The following is a 27,110-nucleotide window of genomic DNA, read 5'->3' as shown; positions in this document are numbered from 1 at the left end:
TACGAAAATGTAGTCCCTTAAGAAAACAAGAGCAAAAACCGACTCGCTGGCGTTAGGGCAAATAAGTAGCTACTCTCGTTCCGAAATTGCTATAGCGTAGCTTGCACAATGGTGGCAGTTAAGAAAGTACTTACTGAGCACCAACTTAAGCTATTTGCGGAATTAAAAATACTTTAAGTGTAACTATTTAGGTGACACGAATAATGTCTCGTCACTTTTTCCCACTGTTGGTTATTAGTTCCCAACTACTTTAAATCAACAGCGTGTATCGACTGTACTCTCCCAGTAGGTAACCTGTACATGAGCAGATTGGTCGTGGAACAGGATAGTTCAACATTCCTGTATTACACGGAATATAAACCGACGTGTTGAAGTTTAGATGCATCAGGTTTCATCAGTGATTGTTTGGAAGCGTTATGTACAATATGTGATGAATAACAGATTTTGTCACAGATGTAGTAGCGCCAATATGGATGGTAATCGTGGTAAAATTTTTGACCAAAGCGACGTATCATGTTGTATTAAGGCATGACAGTGTGACAGTGCTTTCTTTACTTCTAAACCTAAAAAAAGGAACGTAATTAGAAATAGAAGTGACCCAATGAAAATTCACCAATATAATGTAAGAGCGAATCTTTTATTCACAAAGTGTTCAATGTATTAAGGACAGACACAGTAAAAATTGTAATATGTAAGGCACATTTGACATTAAAGGACATTATTGTATACCATTGCCCGTATTATTTCTTGCACGTATGCACTACTTCACGTACAACAGAAGCTTTTATGACTAAAAAGGAATACCACCACCGCTACACCCAAACACCGATTTACACGTCATGTGTAAACCAGGTAGTTATTTCTACTATGATATTTAAGTAAATTGTATTAAAAATTAAAATCTAAACTTTCGTTGACAATACAGCTGAGGAGTACATCAGTTACTTAGAACTATCATGCAAGGAATTCCTTCTTTTTTGAAGTAGTCAGTGAAACTGTACTGCCCACGCAGCTAGGCAACGGCACCACGGTCTCCGTCGCCCTCGGGGACGTCCGATGCCGGAGCGCTGTCTTTCACAGGCACGTCTTGGGAAACGCTTCCACCAGATGCCTCCTCTTCAGTCGATCTCCCACTTCCAGTGCCTGCCGTCACTTCAGATAGAATACCGAGCATCTTTTTCGTTTCGAAAATCACGAACAGGGTGTAATCAGCTGCCCCCTTCACAGTCACTGCCATTGCCTTGTCGTGCAAGGACTTATCGAACTTGCAAACTACTTCCTTTGTAAACGCATTAGCGTCGTTTACCCGTTCGAGGGCCGACGACAGTATGCGAGCCATAGCTTCCGCCACATGTCGTTTCTCGGCCAGTTCTTCCGCCCTGACACCGTGTTCCTGCAGAGTTAGCTTCTGTATTTCCTCTGCAGCGCTGATGACTTGCCAGAGCACCTCTTCTCGCAGTGCCCCACGCACCTGGAATGCGGGCAAGGACCCTTGCGTTTCTGGGAGGTAGCCCAGAGCACTCTTGTGGTACTGTAAGGCGGCCTCCACCGCTTCTACTGCGAAACCAGTGAACCGTGCGGTTAAACTCATAGAATGTCTAAATATTGCCAGCTTCTCTCCACTCAATGCCGCCTCTGATAATTTCAGCAGATATAAAGACAAGCCATGCGCTTTTAGGGCGTGACCGACCACACACGCCACGCATTTGGCGCTGGTAAGCAGGTAGTCGCACGCTATTTTTATGGCTGCGTCCGCTGTGGCACTCATATGGTAAAGTGCTCCTCGCTCTCTCACAACCGCCTTTCCAGATTTACGACCACCGTCGCCTTGCTCTGCAGGTCCGCCTGTCGTGCTGCTTAGTGTTCCTATGGAGGACTGCTCAGCGTCACCCTGTCGCACCATCGCCTTTCCAGCACTCTCAGGAGCGCTCTGTGCCTCTCCGGCGGGGACCGGCTTGGGACTGCTGCCAGCTGTTGGTTCCTCAACTTGCACCACAGTTCCGAGGGTGGTGCTACTTAGGGTCCCTACAGAGGACTTGAGAACGTCACCCTCGGGTGTCCCACTTCGCCCTTCACTACCACTACTCCCCGGAGTTCCCTCCCAAAATTTCTGGTGCACTATGAAACTTCTATCTAGCTTCTTCCTCTTTTTCTCCGTGAGACCTTCAATGCTAACTGCGCCTTCTCTGGAAGCTTCCTCGGCACCTTGCTCTTGACTGCCCGAGACACCCAACGGTAAAGCGAAAGAACCGTAGGCAGCATTGAAGTACTCTTCGATAGCCTGAAGGCGCTCTGGGAGATCTGAAGACTCCGTGGAACCCATGTAACGGTTCTCTAGCATCTCACGTCTGTAAGCTTCATCAACGCCGAATTTTGCCAACACACCCATGGAGAAACTGCTGAGGCCGTCACTTGCTTTTGACACCCTATCTAGAGAATCAGTACCCAACATGGCTAAAGTGTTTGTATCCTTCCGCTTAACTTCAGCAGCGCCTGCGGGGTGGACGATAATTTGTACGCCTTCGACCGGAGATTCCGACGACTCCGTTACTGGCGGCGTCCGATTGTCTTCCATGTTACAGTTTGAAGCTGATCTTAGGGCGGCAGCTTTTGAAGCAGTTGGCAAGACCCTGTAAAAGAAAATGTGCATATGGTGTCTTGCAGCCACACATGATACATTGAATTTTACAGCATATTGTTCCTGAAATGTATACACGACTTATCTTAGAAAATAGATTGAGGAAAGGCAAACATACGTTTCAAGCATCTATAGACTTAGAGAAATGCTTTTGACAATGTTGAGTGGAGTACTCTTCCAAATTCTAAAGGTGGCAGGGATAAAACAGGGAGCGAAAAGCTATTTACAATATGCACAGAAACCAGATGGCAGTTAAGAGAGTCGAGGGAAACGAAAGGGAAGCAGCGGTCGGGAAGGGAGTGAGACAGGGTTGTAGCCTATCCCCGATGTTATTCAATCTGTATATTGAGCAAGCAGTAAAGGAAACTAAACAACTGGGAGTAGGTATTAAAATCCATGGAGAAGAAATAAAAGCCTTGAGGTTCGCATTCTGTCAGAGGCTGCAAAGGATTTGGAAGAGCAGTTGAACGGAAAGGACCGTGTCTTGAGAAGGATATAAGATGAACATCAACAAAAGCAAAACGAGGATAATGGAATACATTAGAATTAAATCAGGTGATACTGCGTGAATTAGATTAGGAAATGAGACGCTTAAAGTAGTAAACACGTTTTGCTATTTGGGGATCAAAATAACAAATGATAGTCGAAGTATAGAGGGTATAAAATATAGACTGGCAATGGCAAGGAACGCGTTTCTGAAGAAGAGAAATTTGTTAACATCGAGTATAGATTTAAGCGTCAGAAAATCGTTTCTGAAAGCATGTTTATGGAGTGTAGTCATGTATGGAAGTGAAACATGGACGATAAATAGTTTGGACAAGAAGAGAAGAGCTTCCCAAATGTGGTGCTACAGAAGAATGCTGAAGATTAGATGGGTAGATCGTAAGTAATGTTGAGGTACTGAACAAAATTGAAGAGAAATGTGTAGCTCAACTTGAGTAGACTAGATCTTTTGTTAGAGCATATTCTGAGGCATCTATGAATCAGCAATTTAGTATTGGAGGGCAGCGGGGAAGGTAAAAATCGCAGAGGGTGAAGAGATGAATACACGAAGCAGGTTCAGAAGGTACAGGGAGATGGATCTTGCATAGGATATAGTAGCATGGAGAGTTCCATCAAAGCAGTCTCTGGACTGAAGACCAACAGAACAAACTTACGAAGTTTAACAGTTGCTCATTTGTTTAAAGTAAATGAAATCTTTCAGCAATTCGCAGTAAATTGCCTTTTTTCCAATTTTTGCGTTAAGTTACGCTGAGATTACTTAAAGTTCTTTTTACACAAGGAAGTTTCAGTTACAGTATCATTCATTTAACCAGCAACTTCATTTTATTTCTCTTTCAAGATTTAGTGTTTCAGGGTAATTAACTAAAAACTATGTTTATTGATTTACTTTTTCGTAGAAGTAGGACAACTTTCTGTTGCCACGCTAGAGATTATTTGCTTAATTTTCTTTGCCATTGCCTTTCTTATGTTATGAATATTCATTGCCCCAGAGCGATGGCGACCGTTTAGAAAAAGAAATGCTCATTCATTTTTGTGTTAAATGTTAATTGTCATCTTTTCCCTCCCTCCTCCCTCCCCCTCCCCCTCCCCCTCCCCCTCCCCCTCCCCCCCACTTTATTCGCGAGCGACTGCAGTATATTCCACTCGTTTAAAAATTATCAGCATTTAAATTACGTCAAGAGTAGATTCTTATTTCAGAAAGGTCTGTACAGTTTCCTCCTACTTACCAGTATTTTTTTCTTCGGAAACGATAGCCTTGCTCATTGTAAAATTTAATTAGTGATCACGGTGACTTGTATCACAATTCAATAGACCATTTAGGAAGGGGAGGAGGGGGAGGGGGGTGGAGTGTTAAGCTGTGATGGGAGACTAGTAATATCCAGTAAGTACGAACCAAGAGGAACAATACGAGCTGAAGATCAAGAACAAAGTCTAGATTAAAAAGGGTGTAAAACATGGAGGTAGTTTTTCGCCGCTACTGTTCTATCCGTAGATCGAAGAAGCACCGACGGAAATAAAAGACGTTGAAGAATCTGATTAAAATACAGCGTGCAAGGATATATTCGCTAATATTGTTATCCCCAGTGAAAGTGGATTATTACTGGTACTGTTGAATTAACAGTAATTACTACAGAACACCGACTGTCAGACTGAAGTAAAGAAAAGCGGCAGAAATGAGAAGCAACAGAAATTAGAACAGCGAGAAACTTTTCAGAATTGTTTATCACGACGTAGACGATGTTGATGAATTCTGCTAACCAGACAGTGAAATAGATCACGGACAAGGAAAGGATGACATCAATAGCTGACCAGCACGAGCAAGAATGGGGAATCCTGGCGAAGATTAGTACTAGTATCTAACATAGCTAAATTTGACGAAGAAATAATAATGAATGTTTGGAGCACAAGACTGCGTGGTACTGAGACATGATCTGTAGGAAAACCAGAACACAGTATCTAAGCATGTGAAGAAGTGCGACGAATGAATGTTTAAAATTAGATGTACTGAGAAGGTAACGAACAAGGAAGTTCTCCGTAGAATCAACGTGGAATGGAAAAAATGGAGAACATTGGCAAGAGAAGGGACAAAACGACTGGACATCTCAACACTTCGTAGATTAACTTCCATGATAATAGACGGAGCTGTTGATAAAAACTCAACAAAAACAGATTGGAATACGTCCAGCAGATATCTGAAGACGCAGGTTTTGAATCTTATTCAGAGATGAAAAGGCTGGCACGAAGAGGAATTCGTGGCGGTCTGATTTCTGATTTCTGGTTTATGGGGCGCTAAACTGCGCAAATATCAGATCCCGTACAAATTCTGAACCTTTGCTGAGTCAAAACACAGCCACTTTCATGAACGGTGATTGGCGGTCCGAATCAAACTAATAAAGTATTAGTTAATTTCTCACTATAGACATGCTGCCTCTTTCCCTACCAAATGTAGTTTTATCTCCGTATTCTGATATGTATGCAGTGAGTTTACTCGGATGAGTGAAGCATTGTGTAGTAACCATTTTCAAAATTAATGGATTTCCGAGGTTTAACGCTTCAGTAACAACCAAAAGCAGAGCCTTTGAGTAGTTAACTTTGTATGACTACTTTCGTAGTATCTAAGCCGTAACTGATACAGGACAAGTTCACATTTTATTCACAACGTATGTTTTAATTTCTTATTGTTTACACCTTAGCCAGTGTTCGTTTTTTCTGTCTGTAATTCGGAGAAGTGACTATGTCCAAATCTCTTGTATAAACTGTCGCTTCTGCAGTTTAGTGCAGAAATTACTCTTCCACGAAAGTAGCCCCTTTATTTTAACATAAAGTGGTTAAAATTTTAGAATATTTCTGTAGTACCGCTGAACTTTATACCCAGCTGCCTCTCAGTTCACAGATTCCTGTCCATTTACACTAACTTGATGAAATGTCAAGTTTCAAACATTTATTTTCTGGTTGACGATGCTGCGTATGTAATTACCTGCTGTCAACCGGGCGTGGTTCGCAGCATGACGCAGCGTTCACTGTATGGCTAACATTTCGCAACAGGTCTACGATCTGATTATATTTTCGATGGAAATTACAATAAACGCTTTCAGCAGCTTCTGGTGGCATGCACATAAAGGTGTTTAAAGTGGAGTACAGCGTGAAGATTCTAGGAAAGCACTATGTTCTTATTAATGCTATCAGCCTAACAGGGTGAGTCTTTTCCTCTAACTTTACTGCTGGTAGTGGCGAACTACAATTCGTACCATTGTGGTTTCACAATATGCTTTTGCCTGGACCCAATATCCCGAGATTTCTGTGGTGCTTACTCTTTTCTGTACCTATTGTGCGCTATTCTGTTCAACCTAATTCCTTTCCACCGAATACTGAATTTAATGGCATTCTTTCATGTATCTTTGATTCATAAAATGAATCATTGAGGACATTGTATCAGTGTAGGGGGATGGTCTATTAAAGGGAAGGTTGAATCACCTAGAATATAATTTTGAACTATAGACCTTCAGATATTCTTACTGTCTCGTAAAAATGGGAAACTAAACTACGCAAATTTTGTTGAATATGACGGTTTCCTTCTGGAACTGCGTACCACAGGCTTCTCCACCGAAACTGGATGGAAATGCCACAGCCACAACCCTCTCCGAATCCTGGTCAACACACCTTCTTAGCGACCGTAGAGGTGTTCCTGAAGGATCGAGCATTTGTCTTTTAGGTATTCACTTTCTTTCCACCTAAATTTGGAGATTTTATCGTTTACTGACGAGGCAGCCTCTTCGTGAGTTAATGTATATTGGTTGGTTGGTTGATTGGGGTTGAAGGGACCAAACAGCAAGGTCATCAGTCCCTTGTTACAAAGACGGTCAGTTCCGACAGAGGGACAGCTCAGAAGAGTCAAAAACGATAAAAGGTAAAAGGTAAAAGGTAAAAGGTAAAAGGTAAAAGGTAAAAGGTAAAAGGTAAAAGGTAAAAGGTAAAAGGTAAAAGGTAAAAGGTAAAAGGTAAAAGGTAAAAGGTAAAAGGTAAAAGGTAAAAGGTAAAAGGTAAAAGGTAAAAGGTAAAAGGTAAAAGGTAAAAGGTAAAAGGTAAAAGGTAAAAGGTAAAAGGTAAAAGGTAAAAGGTAAAAGGTAAAAGGTAAAAGGTAAAAGGTAAAAGGTAAAAGGTAAAAAAAGTGCAGTTGTGTCGTCAATGATAAAAACACATGGAGGTAAGTCAGTAAATGGGCAAACTCAAGAGAGGAAATATCCCACCTGTGATGCAGTACAAGCAAGACCACATGCTATTTAAAAGCGTTCAACCGCCAGAGTGTAAAAGGGCGGATTGTAAAAGGGATTAAACAAACCTAAAAGGCGATAAAAACAGTAAAAGGGAAAAAAGAAGGAACATGGCCAGGGAGGGGAGTCAGGAATCTCCAAGCACAGCCTACAGTGGGAGACATCCCAACCCTCACCGCCCTGCCCCTACTCCAGAGGGAGATGAAAATCCTTAAAACTGAGAATAAAAACCACTTTCACGGAGGAAACTGAGAACCAGTTCAACCATCCGGGAATCGTCTGCTAATATTAAGGGTAAAGCGCAGGGAAGTCTGTACTTAGTACGCAGAGCTAAAAGAAGTGGGCATTCCACCAAAATGTGGGCCACTGACTGGAAAGCTCCACAACCACAAAGTGGGGGTGGCTCACCACGCAAAAGAAAACCATGGGTCAGCCTGGTATGGCCGATGCGAAGACGACAGAGGGTGGTTGAGTCCTTTCGCGAGAGGCGTAAGGAAGAACGCCATGGGACAGGTGTCACCTTAATCGCACGAAGTTTATTAGACAAGGAGGTAGCCTCCCAGGATGTGGCCCATGATTGCGCAAAGTGGGATTTGAGATGAAGCCGTAAATCCGCCACAGGAGGGATGACAGGGAATGGGGGGTAAGTGACTGCTCCCCCAGCCAAACGATCAGCAAGCTCATTTCCTTGGATGCCCACATGGCCAGGGACCCAAAGGAAGCTAACAGAACAAGCAGCATGGTGGAGATCAGCGAGATGGTCATGGATGGAGGAGACCAAGGGATGACGGGAGAAACACTGGTCAAGTGCCTGAAGGCCACTCATTGAGTCTTTACATAACAAAACGCGATTGAGCTTCGACTGTTTAATAAAGGCCAGGGCCCGGGAGACCGCCATCAATTCCGCAGTGAACACCCCACATGCATTTGGCAGGAGATGATTTTCCATGCCTACAGAGGAGGTGAAGGCATAGCCAACACGATCAGCAGATTTAGAGCCATCAGTGTAAAAAACAACAGCATCCCGAAACTCAGATAAAATGCGACGGAAAAAACAACGGAACACCATCGGGGGAACGGAATCTTTCGGACCTCGGCAGAGATCCATCCGAACTCGGAGCCGAGGAACTAACCAAGGAGGTGTGTTGGGGAGGGAACGTGGGATACAGGAAAAGGAAGGAAGCTGAAAATCACGGCGAAGAGACGCTAGGTGGAGCCCAACCGGTAAACCCGCCCGAGGGCGAGAGTCAGGTGGGCGACTTCCTTGGGCAGGGAACAGGATAGAATAGGAAGGATGAGTGGGAGAGGAACGGACAGCGATTGCATACGAAACCAGAAGCTGGGAGCGCCGAACGGAAAGGGGGGGGGGGGGGGATCCCAGCCTCAACCAGGAGACTATCAACAGGGCTAGTCGGGAAGGCACCGATGGCCAAACGGATACCACGATGGTGGACCGGATCCAAGAGGCGCAATGTAGAAGGGGCAGCTGAACCATAAACTTGACAACCATAGTCCAAGCGAGACAACACTAAGGCCCGATAAAGGTGGAGGAGAGTGGAACGGTCAGCACCCCAAGAGGTGTGGGCAAGGAAGCGAAGGACGTTTAGTTTACGGAAACATCCTATCTTCAGGCGTCTGATATGAGGCAGCCAAGTGAGCTTGTTGTCGAAAAGAAGGCCAAGGAAACGAAACTGTGGGACCACAGGTAATCGTTGTGCATTGAGATAGAGCTCTGGATCGGGGTGGACTGTCACACGGCGACAAAAGTGGACCACTCGCGATTTTAAAGGAGAAAACTGAAATCCGTGTGAGATGGTCCATGCAGAGGCACGCCGTATAGCACCCTGGAGCTGCCGCTCTGCAGCGGCCATCGAAAAGGAACTAACCCAAATGCAGAAATCATCCACATACAGAGCAGGAGTGACCAAAGGACCGACGGAGGCCACAAGTCCATCTATAGCAATGAGGAACAGAAGTACACTCAATACGGAACCCTGAGGGATGCCATTCTCCTGGGTTCGCGGAGAACTTAAAACTGTACCAACCCTAACCCGAAACGAACGATGAAACAAGAACTGGCGGATAAAAATCGGGAGTGGGCCCCGAAGACCCCACTCATGAAGTGTAAGTAAGATATGATGGCGCCAAGCCGTATCATAGGCCTTGCGAAGGTCGAAAAATACAGCAACCAAATGGCGGCGCTGGGAAAAGGCCTGCCGAACTGCGGATTCCAAGCGAAGTAAATGATCGATCGGAGACCGTCCCTCTCGGAAGCCACACTGGTAAGGGGACAACAGACGCCGAGATTCGAGGACCCAAGTGAGCCGACGGGCTACCATCCGTTCAAGTAAATAACAAACAACGTTCGTCAGACTAATTGGCCGATAGCTGTCGACGAACAGGGGGTTCTTACCGGGCTTAATGACGGGAACCACGATGCTATCCCTCCATTGAGAAGGGAAGTCACCCTGGAGCCAAATACGGTTTAATACCCGGAGAAGATGTCGCTGTTGTGGAGCACTGAGATGTTGAAGCAGTTGGTTATGAATGGAGTCTGGGCCAGGGGCCGTATCATGAGAAGAGGTGAGTGCGGAAAGAAGTTCCCATTCAGTAAAAGCGTCGTTGTATGATTCTGACTGGCTGGGGATAAAACATAAGGCGGAAGCTTCGGCCCGCTGTTTCTGGGGAAGTAAAGCAGCCGGATAGGAGGCTGATGCCGACGCTGTTGCAAAATGGGTCGCAAGGTGTTCCGCGAGAATGAACGGGTCCGTGCAAAGGCCATCCGGGAGGTGAAGACCCGGGAGGGTAGACTGCCGATGGCAACCTTGGAGAGAGCGAAGTGTAGCCCATACCCGCGACAGAGGGACAGCAGAACCGAGGGAAGAAACAAAGCGTTCCCAACACATCCGTTTGCTCCGTTTGATTAAGTAACGGGCTTTTGCGCGAAGGCGTTTAAAGGTAATAAGATTGGCAACGGATGGATGCCTCTTAAGGTGTTGCAAAGCTCGACGGCGATCACGGATGGCAACAGCAATGTCCGAACTCCACCAAGGGACCTGCCGGCGGCGAAATGGTCCAGATGAGCGCGGGATAGCAAGGCTAGCAGCGTGAACAATCGCGTCAGACATGTCACGTATGACATCATCAATACCATCCGACAATGAGGGAGAAAAAACGACCTGTGCAGTATACAGAGGCCAATTGGCACGTTGGAAGGACCAACGAGGTGATCTGTCCATGGGGGAGCGGGAAGGGAGCGAGAGAATCAACGGGAAGTGGTCACTATCGTAAAGGTCGTCGTGCGGTGACCATTGTAGGGAAGGGAGGAGGGAGGGAGAAGAGAGAGAAAGATCAATGGCAGAAAAGCTACCATGACCGGCACTGAAATGGGTAGGGGAGCCATCGTTAAGAAGGCACAAGTCGTGGTCGGTAATAAACTGGTCAATGAGATGACCCCGACTAGATGGAAATGCACTGCCCCACAAGGGATGATGTGCATTAAAATCGCCAAGTATAAGGAAGGGAGGAGGAAGTTGCTGAAGGAGGGCACTTAAGGAGGCAGGTGTAGGAGTTCTGTCAGGAGGGAGATACAGATTGCAAATTGTGACCCCAGAGTCCAGGTGGATCCTAACAGCAACTGCTTCCAATGTAGTTTGGAGAGGAATCCACGTGTTGGCAATGTCCGTTCGGACCAACGTGCAAACTCCGCCAGACGCCCGTAGGGGGCCGACCCGATTTCGACAGAAAGCACGGAAGCCACAGAGGGTTGGTGAGTGACCACCATTAAAATGAGTTTCTTGTAGAACCACACAAGCCGCAGAGTAAAACGAAAGAAGGGATTGCAACTCCGGTAGGTGACGGTAATAGCCATTACAGTTCCATTGGATAGCCAAAGAACGATGAGTCAATTGGGGGGTGAACAGGCTAATGTCAGTCATGCCGGTGGGTCACCACCTGTCACCGACAAGGAGGGGGCGACATCCATGAATAACAGGTGAGAGTCAGGTTGTGAAGATTGGGACGAGACCTCTGGCGACACCAGAGACTCCTTGTCCCGGGACTTGTGCTTCTTCTTTCTTTCTGTTTGGGATCGTGGAGGGCTGTGCAACAAAATGGAGCCAGCCACAGCAAGATCGGGAACAGAAAGAGAGCGGGCAATCTGGGGGCCCGCAGACCGGGGTTCTCGTGGTGGCCGCGTGGCAGCAGACCTTTGGCCTGGAAGGTGCCGGGAAGGGGGATCCCGCGAGGGGCGCCCATGACCGGCAGACGCCGAAGAAGCAGGACACTTCTCCAGCCGGGGAGAGGAAGCGGTGCCCGGAGGGGATGGTGTGGGAACCGCAGGGGGAGGGGGGAGGAAAGGGGTTCGGGACTGGGGTAAGGAATGAGGAGGAGGGGGTGAAGATACTGCTGAAGCATAACTAGTTGTCAGGGTCACTGGATGAAGGCTTGTATACTTTTTACAGGCCTCGGTATAGGTGAGACGATCAAGAGTCTTATACTCCTGTATCTTTTTCTCTTTCTGATACACTGGGCAATCCAGTGACCGTGAAGAATGATTTCCACGACAATTTACGCACACAGGAGGGGGAACACAGGAACTTCCCTCATGGAACGGATGTCCACAGTCACCACAGAGGGGGGCCTGTGAACAGCGCGAAGACATGTGGCCAAAACGCAAACACTTGAAACATCGCATAGGTGGTGGGATGTATGGCTTCACGTCACACCGATAGACTATAATCTTGACCTTCTCAGGGAGGGTGTCCCCTTCAAAGGCCAAGATAAAGGCACCAGTGTCAACGCGGTTGTCCTTCGGACCCCTCTGAACCCGCCGAACAAAGTGAACCCCCCGCCGGCTTAGATTGTCCCGAAGTTCCTCATCAGATTGAAGGAGGAGGTCTCTATGGAAAATTACACCTTGCACCATGTTCAAGGACTGGTGTGGGGTAATTGACACAGGAATCGTACCAAGATGGGTACAGGCACGGAGAGCTGCAGACTGTGTAGCTGAAGCGGTTTTAATCAACAGCGACCCAGACTGCATCTTGCTGATAGAGTCCAACTCGCCAAACTTGTCTTCGATGTGTTCAACAAAAAACATAGGTTTCGTATGAGTAAAAGTATCCCCATCAGTTCTGGCGCAAACCAGATAGCGAGGGAAAGGTTTCGTCCCCAGCTGACGAGCCTGGCCCTCCTCCCAGGGGGTAGCCACGGAAGGGAAGGCGGAAGGGGCAGAGGAAGCAGCACGTGAAGAATTTTTTCCAGTCAAAGAGACGGCCGGGGAACGGCCAGAGTTGTGGACTCTTATGCGTTTCATGAGCATAGTGTCCGCCCTGATACCACCCACTCCGATCAGGGGCTCTCCTCAAGGGCGCCACCCAGCCACAGCAAGGGCCGTCTGGCACGGCGGCCATTGCTGGGAGTTCCGATGCTCCAGGACGACAAGCAACCACTCCTAGGCTTACATGAGGAGGTCACAGCTCAGGTATCAGACGTGTGATCCCTGTGTTTTCAGGGGGCTCAACCAAAAGGGTACATAGCGACCCCACCACACGGGCTGGCTACCGTGCTGGCTATGGACCCTAGCGTCAAACAACGACGTAAAGGAAACGATGGAATCAATGATGATGGCACACGCCGGAGACACTAGGTAAGATGCTCTTCCCCAAATGGCTCACACTAAGGAAGAAAATTTAGTGATGGAGGTCAAACCCCAGAGGGGACCAGAGAATACCAAAAGGATGAAGGAATTACAGAACAAGGCCGAATTGCAAGGTCAACAGAACCAGGAGAATAGCAGGGCCAACATAAGGAGGGACACCATAAGTAGGGACACCAAGAGAGGGAGGAGAGGTCGGAGGGAAGGATGAAGGACAGGAAAGGAGGGGAAGGGAAAGGAAATGCAGCCCGGAAAAAGAAGGAAGGCTGCAATAGCTCGGGGCCCCGTGCTCGCCACGCACGTACTCACGAAAGGACCGCGAGCCCCCTGGGGGGTTAATGTATATTAATGTATATGGCGACCAGAAGTACTTTTTCTATAGCATTTACATCTCCCTGGGTGCTTCATATCCGTAGTATGCATACTTGTGTCCGATAGACCTGGGGAAGTTTTAACCTTTAATTGCCGTATGAATGGTTTTAAATTGATCCCCACTCACCTGTATGTTCTCTTAACGTCCAAGAAAGAACACATTGAAGGTGCTATTAGGAATCTATGATTAGTTTGAAGTTAATAGCCGTTATGTTTAGATGCATTGATAGCTTAGTCGACGAAAGCACTGCCCTCCAAACCGTCCTAGTTCAGAGTCCTGTTTAAGCACCCATACCTGGTAGAAAGTTTCAAAATAACGCACTCTCAGCTGCAGCTGAAATATATCTTTCAGAGCGCAAACGCAGGTTATAAGGTAACTGGCGCTAGTGCCACATTTTGTGCATTGTTTCTTAATGCTGAAACTCGAACAATGCAACTACAGATTTTCAATTTATCAAGGAACTTGTTCCCAAGGAGTGTTAAGTGGCATGCTATTATGACGCGTTCTGCTGAAGTATCGACAATGAATCTTGTCAGTTTGACAAACGAACTATAGTTAATAACCACACGTTTATAAGTAAGTTTTACTTAGTTTCCTGCCAAGATTATATAGTTCGAAGTTACGCCAGACTTTCGATCACTCACGGAAGCACCCTTAGCGGGCAGGCAGGGTAGGTAAGTATAGTGCAGTACACAGTCTGGCTAGACTATGTTAGTGTTACGTTTTTGTCTCATAACTTGAGTTAATGAGACTGCCTACCTGTGTTTATATTTGTCTTACTACCATCAAAGAGTGTGGAAACATTTAGTGCTCTATTGTTAATATCACGGTTTCGGCAGACTCCCTGCAAGTAAATGCGTTCTCAGGTTAAATCCACTGTGGAAACCTATTCTGGAATGAGAAAACTGACCTAATAGTCCCGATTTAGATCTGTTTTGCTTCGAAGCAGCATCCCATAATTTTCTGTCCACTGATTTCTTATTAGAATCCAAACCCGATTAACAGTTCCAGTGGGGGGACATCTACACAGATTTGGAAAAAAACGGTAAGCTTTCTTCGATGTAACTATTTAGACAATAGTCGAGATAAATTACTTGAACTCCCCTTCATGTATTGTTGAATGCAGCCCTCCACATACAGACTCCCGCTGTAACCTTGTGCGATGTAGTGATGGGACACGGCATGAACAGTTCTAATTTAGGAAACTTTAGAAAACACACCGATGCAATATTTGGGACTGAAACCTTTACTTGCATAGATTATCACGGACTCAAATTACAATTTACTGTCCTTTATGACACAATCCTGCCTACATGTTTCCCGTGAACATTATGGTGCTAAGAACTACATACAAATGTTTCCAGAGGCAAAACTGAACATCTCAAATGAGATACATCGCACGATTCCGAATGTTGTGAATGATTCAGGCGCTTACTAAGCAATAGCTTCCCCACCAATGCAATACTTTGTAGAGATGCACTGAAAATTCGTATCTACTATGTTTTCCTTCTTTGGAATTTCTTTTATTTTGTGGTATTTTACGTGGGAACATTTCACGAGTCATGTATGTGAAAGACATATTGCTGAAGTTAAATATTTACAGCGTACCCAAGTACAGTACATTGTAGTTCAGGAAGCTTCAGTCCAGCATGGAACCTTTTCTGTTTAACAAATATTGTTACAGAAGATATCTATGAGGGAGGTATGTCAAGGCAGGATTTAGTAGCGTTATGACAGACTGTCTTGGCATGTCCAGTTATTGATACGAAAAGCAAACATCCGGAGAATTTCTATTAGTTGTAACGAGCACAAAGTGATGTTTGTAATAACACGTGCATTTCGGGAGAGTATTAGTAAACCAGAACGTGGAACATCGTTAAAAACGATTGCTGCATTACAACTCAGTATTCAGACTATTTTTGAAGACGGGCGCAGAAGAGGAAGCGGAAGTATGTAATGCATCAGAAGCAGCAGTAATCTTAGGAAAGTTTCAAAATGAAGTTACTGAGATTAAGAAGAAATAGCAACACTCAAGCATTTATATTATTAAAGACTTAACTTTTGACAAGTATTTTGTTAGTAAACGAGGTCGTCATACCCATTTTGCTGCAGGTCAGCAGCTTTCCAGATCAGCTCAGTGACTGCTCCAGTGGCAGATTAGCAGTTTAGACAAGAGAGCGTATCAGTCACTTCACACCTATCACTGTACACCGTAAAATTAACCTGAACGAACAGATTTGTTTAATAATTTCGTGTTAGTATGTATCAGTTGTAATAGCAGTATTACTCTTTGCTGTGTAGATTTTTAATATGGCATAACAACTGTGTCAATATCTAAGTTAATGCATGGAACCATCTGTTCTTATCCAATAGCTTTCCCTCTACCAAAATAACTTTTCGAAAGTATGTGACGAGCACGTTTTACACTGAAGATGACAAGTGAAGATTTGAGATCAGAAGAGGGACTTTACTTTTATCTTAACCTCTGTATCTGACAGCAAGATTTAAATTCCAAGACAATCATTAACCACAGACCTGTGTTAATATAAGGACTGACTACGATTAAGATTCCCAACTTCATAGGCACCTTCTTTTCCAATATCAACGATTACGTCGATCTGAACTGCTCTATCAATGATAACATCGTAGTGAAGCAGCTCCGTCAACTTACTCCTTACGTAAGTATTTCTTCTAACAGAATTGCGTTATTTTTCCGAATGTCTGCTCTATACAGCAAACAATTAGCCATTGAGAAGTAAATTACGGCAGTTCTTTCTAGCACTGAGATACCGTAAGTTAAAGGAAAGTAGTACTACAAATTATTTTTGGTTGGTAAGGTACTGCAGTGGACATATATGCTAAGATGTTTACAATATACGATCTTTCACTGACCTATTCCCATTGAATTACAGGAAACTAAGGATATTGGTATTGCTCATTTCGGAGATACGATCAGAGGTATCTTAGATCACGCCTGCTATTTACAAGCGCCCAATATTCTTAACTACACTGATACAGAAACAGTCTTTGTAGTATAGCACCAGCAGAATTTTAACAGAAAACCTACCATTTTGAGGCAAATTTAAACATCACTTTCATTACAGTGAAAAATTACACGAACATGTCGCCTGCACGAAGCATGGTTTTAGACGGCACTCCTTTCCTCCTGCCCGCTCCTTTTTTCATGATTGACGCAGTCCCACCCGTAGGTCTATTCTTTAATTTTTCCAAGTAAATTTTGGACGACTTATCTAATCAATGGTTTTGAGTTAAAAATGATACTGAAATTTAATCACTTAATGTCTATTTTGGAAGTTGTTTCCTTGACGCCAAATCCCACACAGGATTGACTGCTCTTTACAAAATTCAGCACACCGTGGCGTATTCTGCCTTTGCCACAATCACGTGTCACATTTCTCTTTTGTAGTTCGTTTTCTCCCGTTTCCACTTATTCGCAAAGTTTCAGCAGTGTACGTATTGAGATGCTATGGAAATTTCTCTAAATTTGACGAACGCCACAGTAACTGCATAATATTTCGTGACTTATGTTACCTTTCTAAGGAGCGAAAGTTGCGCAGCTGTTATCTAATGCAGTGCGATTCAAAATAGATTTAATATTCTCTGCCAAATTGACGGACGCAAGTGTAGAATCTTTTGACACTATTACAGTTTCAAAAACAAAAAAAAACAAAATTTTTCGGAAAGTCGTTTTCGTAGGTCGTCTTTCAGTTCTGCCTCTTGAGAAGGGAAGTGACTAAAGGGAAAGAAGAAAAGTACTTTCCGAGAAGTATCTGGGTAAATACCATGTTTGGAGAAAGCGTTGGCAGGTTGTCATTGACACTTTTCTGATAAATATCATCAGTAAGAGCTTCCCACAGTAAACCGTCCCTAAGCCTTTATTGTACAGAAAGATGCATTATCAATTTCTTCAGTTAAGATACTGAATAAATTCTTCGTGAAATAGTACTGTACACCAGGGATATACCGACTAAGTAAGCGTAGTTTCGAACAGACTAGCTTTATATTTCTACATTCTTAGAACTACTAAATGATCTTCCTATATCCCTGCTCTTTCGCGACAAGAGGAAAAATCATTTTATCTAGTAAAAGATATGGAAGATCATTGATACGTATCAGGAGCAACGGAGAACCTATACTAGGACCATGTGTGTCCTGTGATAATTAAAACGCTTAGTCCATGCCACTTAAGAAAACCACCATGTTACATCTACTATAGCATAATCTTTTCATTTTCTAAAAGGTATTGTGCGCAGAAGCCATGGTCGAATCAGAAAAATAAATAGGAAGACAAGCTATTAATCAGGAGGGCACATTCAACCTTTTACATGCTGAGGATTACTGCGTAAAACACTTATGAATACATACAAACCAAACACACCTTCGACAGCCTTTCAGCTCTATTTAGGAGATACTGCTCAGTAAAAATACAGGAAACGTTTACGCGTAGGACACGTTGGAAGGTAAAATTAGTTATCCGCAGTTGTATGAATGGCTCTTTAAAGCCTACTGAGTCTAGCAGAGCTCGTGCAAGTTTAAGAAATCAGAATGTTTAATACTTGGCGACAGTCGTGAAGTATTTTGTTTTAAGGAAAGATTACGAACCAAATGCGAGCAGAGAAGAAAAGCATTCTAAAGCTATGACGGTGAAGATGGTGAATCAGAGTATGTGGCAGTATTAAATTGAAGCCTGGAAAATACCTTGCACGTTTGAAGACACTACCTCCAAAGAAGTCTTTCGCAAAAAGCTCACGAATACTATATGTGTCTTACATTCCAGTATAGTTTACCCACATTTTTCTGAAATTTCCATTTCCATGGGCAACTTATTTACAAAACTAGTAAGACGTTGGAACTTCCCCATCTGGACAGCTATTTCCAAAACTACTATACGAATGTTTATGGAGTGTAGTTTGGACCAACTTAAGTTTTATTTCATGAATTTGTATAGCGAAAAATTTTATTTTTCGTTTTATTTATACTACGGTAAATTTAGAAGTAAATCTTATACAGTTTTGTAGCTAAAGAGCTGCACCAATTTCGATGAAATTGTAGTGTGGTGACAGCTTGAGCCCAGAGGAAAGATTCAATTTTAGAAAATGAAAGCCCATCCCTATGCAGTAAGTAATTGAAAATGTTTTACGTCACTGAACTTAGCCCGTGTTAAAAGCCACTGAAATTGTTTCATAATTCATAGTTTATGAATTTAGTTACTTCCACTGCACAATGCACAGCCGCACGTTCCAGGCCATGTTTCCTCTGCACACTGCTCGGCAGCGACCCCGTGCATGCCACCACATCGTGCGTTGGGACAGTTCGGGGCGAAGAGTTGGTAAGGAGTGTCCTGGGTTTCATCGTTGTCTATGCTTTCCGAAAAAGGCAGAGGCGTGAGGGCAGCTAACATTACACGTACAACAGCTTTTCTATTCGTCACTCAAACTATTGATTTGGAGGTGCAGCAAGGGGGGTGTGACTCTGGAAACGCATTCTTAACATCTACATCTACATCTACATCTACATGACTACTCTGCAATTCACATTTAAGTGCTTGGCAGAGGGTTCATCGAACCACAATCATACTATCTCTCTACTATTCCACTCCCGAACAGCGAGCGGGAAAAACGAACACCTAAACCTTTCTCTTCGAGCTCTGATTTCTCTTATTTTATTTTGATGATCATTCCTACCTATGTAGGTTGGGCTCAACAAAATATTTTCGCATTCGGAAGAGAAAGTTGGTGACTGAAATTTCGTAAAAAGGTCTCGCCGCGACGAAAAACGTCTATGCTGTAATGACTTCCATCCCAACTCGTGTATCATATCTGCCACACTCTCTCCCCTATAACGCGATAATACAAAACGAGCTGCCCTTCTTTGCACCCTCTCGATGTCCTCCGTCAATCCCACCTGGTAAGGATCCCACACCGCGCAGCAATATTCTAACAGAGGACGAACGAGTGTAGTGTAAGCTGTCTCTTTAGTGGACTTGTTGCATCTTCTAAGTGTCCTGCCAATGAAACGCAACCTTTGGCTCGCCTTCCCGACAATATTATCTATGTGGTCCTTCCAACTGAAGTTGTTTGTAATTTTAACACCCAGGTACTTAGTTGAATTGACAGCCTTGAGAATTGTACTATTTATCGAGTAATCGAATTCCAACGGATTTCTTTTCGAACTCATGTGGATCATCTCACACTTTTCGTTATTTAGCGTCAACTGCCACCTGACACACCATACAGCAATCTTTTCTAAATCGCTTTGCAGCTGATACTGGTCTTCGGATGACCTTACTAGACGGTAAATTACAGCATCATCTGCGAACAACCTAAGAGAACTGCTCAGATTGTCACCCAGGTCATTTATATAGATCAGGAACAGTAGAGGTCCCAGGACGCTTCCCTGGGGAACACCTGATATCACTTCAGTTTTACTCGATGATTTGCCGTCTATTACTACGAACTGCGACCTTCCTGACAGGAAATCACGAATCCAGTCGCACAACTGAGACGATACCCCATAGCTCCGCAGCTTGATTAGAAGTCGCTTGTGAGGAACGGTGTCAAAAGCTTTCCGGAAATCTAGAAATACGCAATCAACTTGAGATCCCCTGTCGATAGCGGCCATTACTTCGTGCGAATAAAGAGCTAGCTGCGTTGCACAAGAGCGATGTTTTCTGAAGCCATGCTGATTACGTGTCAATAGATCGTTCCCTTCGAGGTGATTCATAATGTTTGAATACAGTATATGCTCCAAAACCCTACTGCAAACCGACGTCAATGATATAGGTCTGTAGTTAAATGGATTACTCCTACTACCCTTCTTGAACACTGGTGCGACCTGCGCAATTTTCCAATCTGTAGGTACAGATCTATCGGTGAGCGAGCGGTTGTATATGAGTGCTAAGTAGGGAGCTATAGTATCAGCGTAATCTGAAAGGAACCTAATCGGTATACAATCTGGACCTGAAGACTTGCCCGTATCAAGCGATTTGAGTTGCTTCGCAACCCCTAAGGTTGCTACTTCTAAGAAACTCATGCTAGCAGATGTTCGTGTTTCAAATTCTGGAATATTCCATTCGTCTTCCCTGGTGAAGGAATTTCGGAAAACTGCGTTCAATAACTCCGCTTTAGCGGCGCAGTCGTCGATAACAGTACCATCGGCACTGCGCAGCGAAGGTATTGACTGCGTCTTGCCGCTTGTGTACTTTACATACGACCAGAATTTCTTCGGATTTTCTACCAAATTTCGAGACAATGTTTCGTTGTCTGGAAAACTTCGCTAAGCCAAGCCAGACTTGCACAAAGCGTTTAACGACTGGATCATGAAAAAGCAGATGTTCCTGTACTTTGCTGTTTTAAGGTTACTACATAGCGTTTGCTTACATCTTTCAGGAATTTAGAAAGAGTGACGGTGAAGGACGTTTGGAGCCCATCAATCAGTTACTATGAAGAGTAAAAATTCAATAGATTTCAAGTTGAATTTATGAACATTTCCTCAGACGAAGTGAGATTAGTACGTAATATCTACAACCATACTACGTACTCTCGCAGATGGTTGACCACAGACAATCGGGTTGTGACTTTCTACAATTCCTTTTGTCAATGAATCCATGTGGAATTAAATAATTTAAAGGTTACGATTATGCCATTCGTGCCCTATGGGTGGGGGAGCTTGTAATCTGTGTTGGCACGTCTAATAGGCCACGTCCCTGCAGTTTAGGTTCTCCCGATAGCACGCTCTCATTGTTGACATCGGTATCTACTCAGATTATCTGCTCCATGCTGGGTCACAATTAGAACCATTTGTACTCTATCTTAAGACTTATACTTCATGAACACCTTGTGGCTTGATCTACCTGTGTTTCTAACCGTTAACTTTTACTATGAGCAATTACTTTCCACAGCAATCTGAAACAACGTTACTTTAGTTGCTCTGTGGCGCCAACAGTACACCCTTTCCGACACGTTACGAAAAAAAGAGTTTTAAGGTGTGGAAATAGTGTATTCAGACGGACGATTCTTGCAGAGCAGCAACGAGCAACGTAAAATACGTTTCTTCTATGCTAGAACACTGAACATGGCTTTCAATTCTAAGATATCCCATTACTGTCCGTACACAAGCCAGAGTGTAGGGTGGAAGAGTTTCGTCAAACGCTGTCTTTTTTTACAATCGAATGGACGAATTGTGTGCATCACTGAGTGTAGGTTTTGTAGTTAAATGGCCAGGAGTAGTTTCTTTGCTAGTACTGCTTTGATAATAAGATACCACGTAGGCCTAAGCACTGAGACACCCAATTAAGCGAATCTGATTAGTGGCTAAGAAAGATTAGTTCACAGACGTTTACTGTCATCGATTTCTATACATACTATTTTGATTTGTTGAGGTTCCTACAACTAACGGACTGCAAGTGGTTATGTTACACATTTCCGTAGAAATACGTTCACCAACAAAAATGGCACTGCATTTGCGAGACGCTTTTACAGCGGTTACATCAGATCACCGACTGCTCTTGTCCGCAATCTTGGCTTTGTCAATCTGGAGTCCAATTCCAGAGACTATCGACAGTTCCATTCCGATGTATAATTAGCATTCTCTTAAATGGCTGACACTGTCGCCAATACTGCCTCATCACTATGGTTACCTGTACTTTGCCCTGCTCAACTGCGGAATACACAAACATATGGTTTTAGTGAATAAGATCGCCTAAGTACAGCCTCATTCCTGTTCGCTAGTGTTTCTGATGACAGCGACTGTATCGAAGTCTGATTTCAAATTAATCGCTGATATGTTAATGTTGTTTCTAGCTCATCAATAGACCAATATGATCGATAATCTTTAAGGATTTAGCAGACGCACCTGAAACGGAACTACACGAAAATAATGCGTCTGTATTACAGGCATTACATAGGCTAGGCAAATTGTGTGTGGAGAAGGGATATACATGTATTTAACATCGTGTGTTCTTTAATAGTGAGTCAATTTTTATCAATTTATGACTCCCCACCACTAGATTAGTAACAAAAGCAGTCACACGTAGAAGCGAAGGCGACATTTTTGTGCACCATGCATACCTCCTCCTTGCCTATCATCTTCGCACTGAAGTGAGTACTGTAAGTAATTTTACGACGACGAAGTTTCTATAATTCGTAAGAATTCTCACTCCGTTGAATGTGAGCCTTTACAACTAAATTTTCTGCGATAATTAACGCTTAATATGTTGCACTGATGCCTCTAAGAAATATACGAGGACAGTTTACTTCCCATTATCGTCATTAGTGGGCAATTACTGAGTGAACTACCTCTGTAGAGTTGTTCAGCCGAATTGAAGGACTCCAAGGCAGATTCGAGAGGAATAAACTAAGAGCTACTTAAGAAATGTAATGCATTCACGAGGTTAGTAAAAATCAGACTTTCGTCTACAACATGTCTTGCACGTACCTTGCCCATTTCACATACGAGACAAGGTTCGAGGAATCGTAATCCAAACAGGGAAAATGCTTTTCCAGACCAATACTGCGCTTTGTGTACCATGCGCAGTGGTAAGACTCACTTTATATTCAGATGCGCCAGGGGTAACAGTCGAACCCTAACATCCGTCGTGATATCGCCAACCTTATGTAAACATTAAAAAATGAGGGTAAAGCTAAATAACGCTTTTTCACTTTGTAAAATATCTATTGACACTGTTGTAAGGGCTGTATTTAGTACCAAATTAACAAACTTTGAAGAAACACGTAGAACGCACCAGTACTACAATCTGATGATAACCCAGTATCAGAAACAATGTCGATAAACGATTCCTCGGTACTTCGAAAAATTTTTCTACACAGAACAGACTACTTCAGTGAAATCCTTGATTTTGAATTATTAAAACTACATCTGGCTGTCCTAATACTGAATTAAGTATATTTTTGGTCTTCTCACATGGGTAGCCTGTATTTAATCCGTTCAATTAGTTGGACCTATGGTCGTCAATGTGAGTAACTACTGTCGATCAAGTGTTTTTCAGTTTTCTACTACAGCTGTAACTAATACCTGCGGCGGGTAGGTTTCAGGTGACTAACGATTTTGGCCGTTAATGGTCATCGTATCTAAGGAACAATGGCAAAAACACCGAACACGCCTGTGTATCGCTATATATAGGTCTGAATGTGTACGATTTGAAACTAACGATTAGTCATCCTGGCAATGTCAACGTAAATCATACCGAATCTGAGGATGTTGAGCAAGAAAAAATTATTTCAGAGGTATCTACGGACTATAAAGATGGTCTGTCCAGAGCTACAGTACAGGTTTGTACGACTGGAAAGTCGTACTAAGTGTTTTGGTGTGGAAATACCAAAACCGTTAAGATTTTTTTCTAATTTTTGGAATGAGAAAAACACCAGAAATACCCCTACAGTATCAAACCTAGATGATAAAGGTCCCGTGCGTTATAAATGGTGTTTTCACTGATACCAAGCGTAAACGGCAAATGAACACCTACCTCTTGTGAGATATCCCGGTCCCAGCAACGAATTTCCTCTCGAAACATATCTTGGAATGGAAATTTGAACTGCAACCCTGAAGACGTATCTACATTTTTAACTGTAGACATGGCTTTACAGGCACGCTACCACTGACTAGCGACTATTTGATATTCTCTCACATTTCCCGCACAGCCATTTTTATTGTCATGAAGAGTTTGGCGTGCCTTCGTTTCTTTGCAGCCGACGAAAGATGATTTACCCGTACAAATTTGAGCATGATTACCAGATGTCAGGTCACCTTTAACTTCTACTGACTCGCCAGAGTCGTTACGACACCATGTGACCATACAAAACCACTGGAACAGCCCGCTAGGAGCTGAAGATTAAAGCCACTATTTTTCCACCAAGTAAATCGTCCACAGTTGCAGTTACTCCTCTGGTCTTAACATCTTAAAGGCTAAAGCCTGATAATTTGGTAATTGGGCTTAAACTAGATATCGGTAAGTACCTGTTTATTAGTTATTTCCTAAAACGCCAGCTGCAGTTCCACAACAGCTTTCTCAAAATGGTCTCCGTAGTGGCCAGTATTCTCAGCTCCATTCCCACGAGAAAGGTGCAGTCACGCCGCTCCTACAGCCCTGCTCAGGTTCATACGAACGCTTCAACATAGTTAAACTGTTAAGAAATTACTACTTGGTAAAGAAGGGGAGATACTATGTAGAAGCTTTTACTTATTAATTTCCGATTACGAAATTAGCTTTTCTAGTTCTTGTGCACTGTTTGAACAAACTCGCACGCAGAGGGGAAGGAGATGGTGAGAATGACACTCCACAAAGAGTGTATCTTCAACGTGACGTCGATTGCGTCCTAGAAACGAGAATTTTTAGTTGCCACAACATAGTGTGATCAGTCTTTAGGCTAACAATATCAACACCTCAAAATTTATACCTTCCTAAATGATAGGCACCTCACAGTCTGACTTTACCAAAGCATGGGAACAACTACACTCCCAGTACATCTCTTCCGTGTTAGCCGGCAATCACTTCCCTAGATTAGAATTTTAGAGTACTGCAATTTACTTTTGGGGAAGGGAGGTGGCGAGGAGAGGGGGGGGGGGGGGGGGTAGGAAGGGAGGGAGGGACACATTTACAGCCTCTTATCTCATACGGAAAATTTAACATTCTGCTTCTGTATTTGTATAAACTATCACCTTAAAAGCATGACAAATGCCTATGTGCTTACGTTATCTAACCTGTATTCAGTGAATTGGTAAGTCTTTTTGCAAGGCATTTCGGAAGATCGACTGAGAAATGTTGACAAATATACAGGATGAGAAGGCCTCCTACATTCACTGGGAAGGCAGGTGACCAGTGTGTAAGGACAGTAACCGTCCATAATAAGGAGACCTATTTCTACCGGCTACCGTAGGCACAGTAGTTCAGACAATATTCACAGTCTGGGTTGTACGAACAATGGTGAGAGGAAAATCGGAAGCATCATATGAAGTACTGTAACTTCGACGAGAAAGTTTACTCGTGTGAACAAGAAGTGGTTCTTGTAAAAGAAAGAGTCATGCGCTGAAAAGTGCATACACAAAGGCGAACAAAGAAATAGCTATCGTGTAGTTGGACCGCGTTTATGAACCTTTACATTTTACTTCATTGAACTTTATTTCCGATAGCATATTTTTTGTATCAATTGATGTACGATACTGTTTTTTGTCAATACACCGCGCTTACAACGGCAAAACAATTTTTTTTATCACTGAAGTCCTTTTAGAGTATATAATTTTACACCAACTTTTATATCCTCCTGAGGGGAATAAGCGATCGTGACAGTTTCGTAAAAGTTCCCCAGGCCTTGTTTCCATTTTTCCATCTTCTCATACTTTCAACAAAGTTCTTTAAGACCCAATACGACGGCTACGTCCAGATCCATACAACTTACACACACTCCCTTTTCTCCATTAACCTTTGCACCAATTTATGAAAAGGGTAAGTCACAGCCGAGTACGTGGTTGTTGAATACACTCTAGAGTTCAATAGTTTTCCCGATTAAGTAATCCTACACATTCACGTGACCTCCTTACTGCTCCTTATAGTTCGCAGTCCAATTTAACGTACTGAACGTGTTGTATACCACATTATCAATTCCTATCTCATAATCAAAAACTTGACGGAACGACATGGAATACCTTCACGACTTAAGGCTAATTTCAGATTTAGCAGTGCTGAATACGTTGCCAACAGAAACGAGGAAATTAGAACTACGAAATCCCCCATGTTTACTTCAGCACATCCCATAAACACTGAAATATTGTTGAAGTAAAGACAAATCACCTGCAGTCGGTTTCGACGAGGCAACGAGCAGCTACAAAAGTCACAACTGCCACACGAAGGCGTACTCCAAGTGACGATCTCGCCTGTCCAATGTCTATTTACGCTGTTACTTACGACCGCAGAGAAGCATTAGACGCGCCACCCGGACGGCCGGTTCACGAACTACACCACAGTTTACGCCATAAACATCTTGGAGAAATGTTAACCAGCGCTATCCTTTTTTTTCTTGATTTATGATGTTACTTTATAATTACCAATAACACCTGAGAGACGATATACACTAGACAGTAAGAGTGTTTTATATTGTGTCTATACGCCACAGAATTAGCTATGATATTGTTATCTTCCTGTCATGCTGTTTACTGTATGAGAACTTTCCTTTAAGTTCTTCTGTAATCATTCGCCATAGCCAGTTACAGGAGTACGATGTAACGTGGATTCCGAACCATGGTGCTTCTTAACATTTGAGCGAAACACAATTATATACAAAAGTTATATGATTAAAATTCGCTCCAAAATTTAAAGATAATCATAATCATAAAGAGCAAACAGTCTTTTACAGTAACCAAAAATAACTGTTTCACAATCTCTGTGAACTAGTATACACACACTTAATGAGAAGGGCTTTACGTGCAAATAAAGATAGGCAAATGAAATGAAATTACCAAAGAATATTATCAGACTCAATATAAACTTGCTATCGTAAACGAAATATATTTTCTTAGTGAAGTTTATGCAGCGAACATCATGTGACGTGTACAACGACCAATACTGTAAAAGAATTCTTGCTTAAAATAGAATATTCGTGCAAACTGGATAGGAGTTATGTAAAATCAGGG

At 43.3% G+C, this 27,110-nt stretch overlaps 1 protein-coding gene across 1 annotated transcript; it reads right to left on the bottom strand.

Annotated features, from left to right (window-relative positions):
* Window positions 1–618: 618 nt before the first annotated feature.
* LOC126278430 (uncharacterized) lies at window positions 619–26,869 on the bottom strand. The gene is made up of 2 exons (XM_049978550.1): window positions 26,272–26,869; window positions 619–2,630 (listed from the first exon to the last, which is right to left on the bottom strand). Exon 2 carries the CDS (start codon window positions 2,573–2,575, stop codon window positions 1,013–1,015), a length of 1,563 nt encoding a protein of 520 aa, XP_049834507.1. The 5' UTR covers window positions 2,576–2,630; window positions 26,272–26,869; the 3' UTR covers window positions 619–1,012.
* Between the last annotated feature and the right edge of the window lie 241 nt (window positions 26,870–27,110).

The sequence above is a fragment of the Schistocerca gregaria genome, chromosome 1, assembly GCF_023897955.1.
Source record: "Schistocerca gregaria isolate iqSchGreg1 chromosome 1, iqSchGreg1.2, whole genome shotgun sequence".
Taxonomy (NCBI): Eukaryota; Metazoa; Arthropoda; class Insecta; order Orthoptera; family Acrididae; genus Schistocerca; species Schistocerca gregaria.
This window is presented reverse-complemented; position numbering and strand designations above follow the sequence as displayed.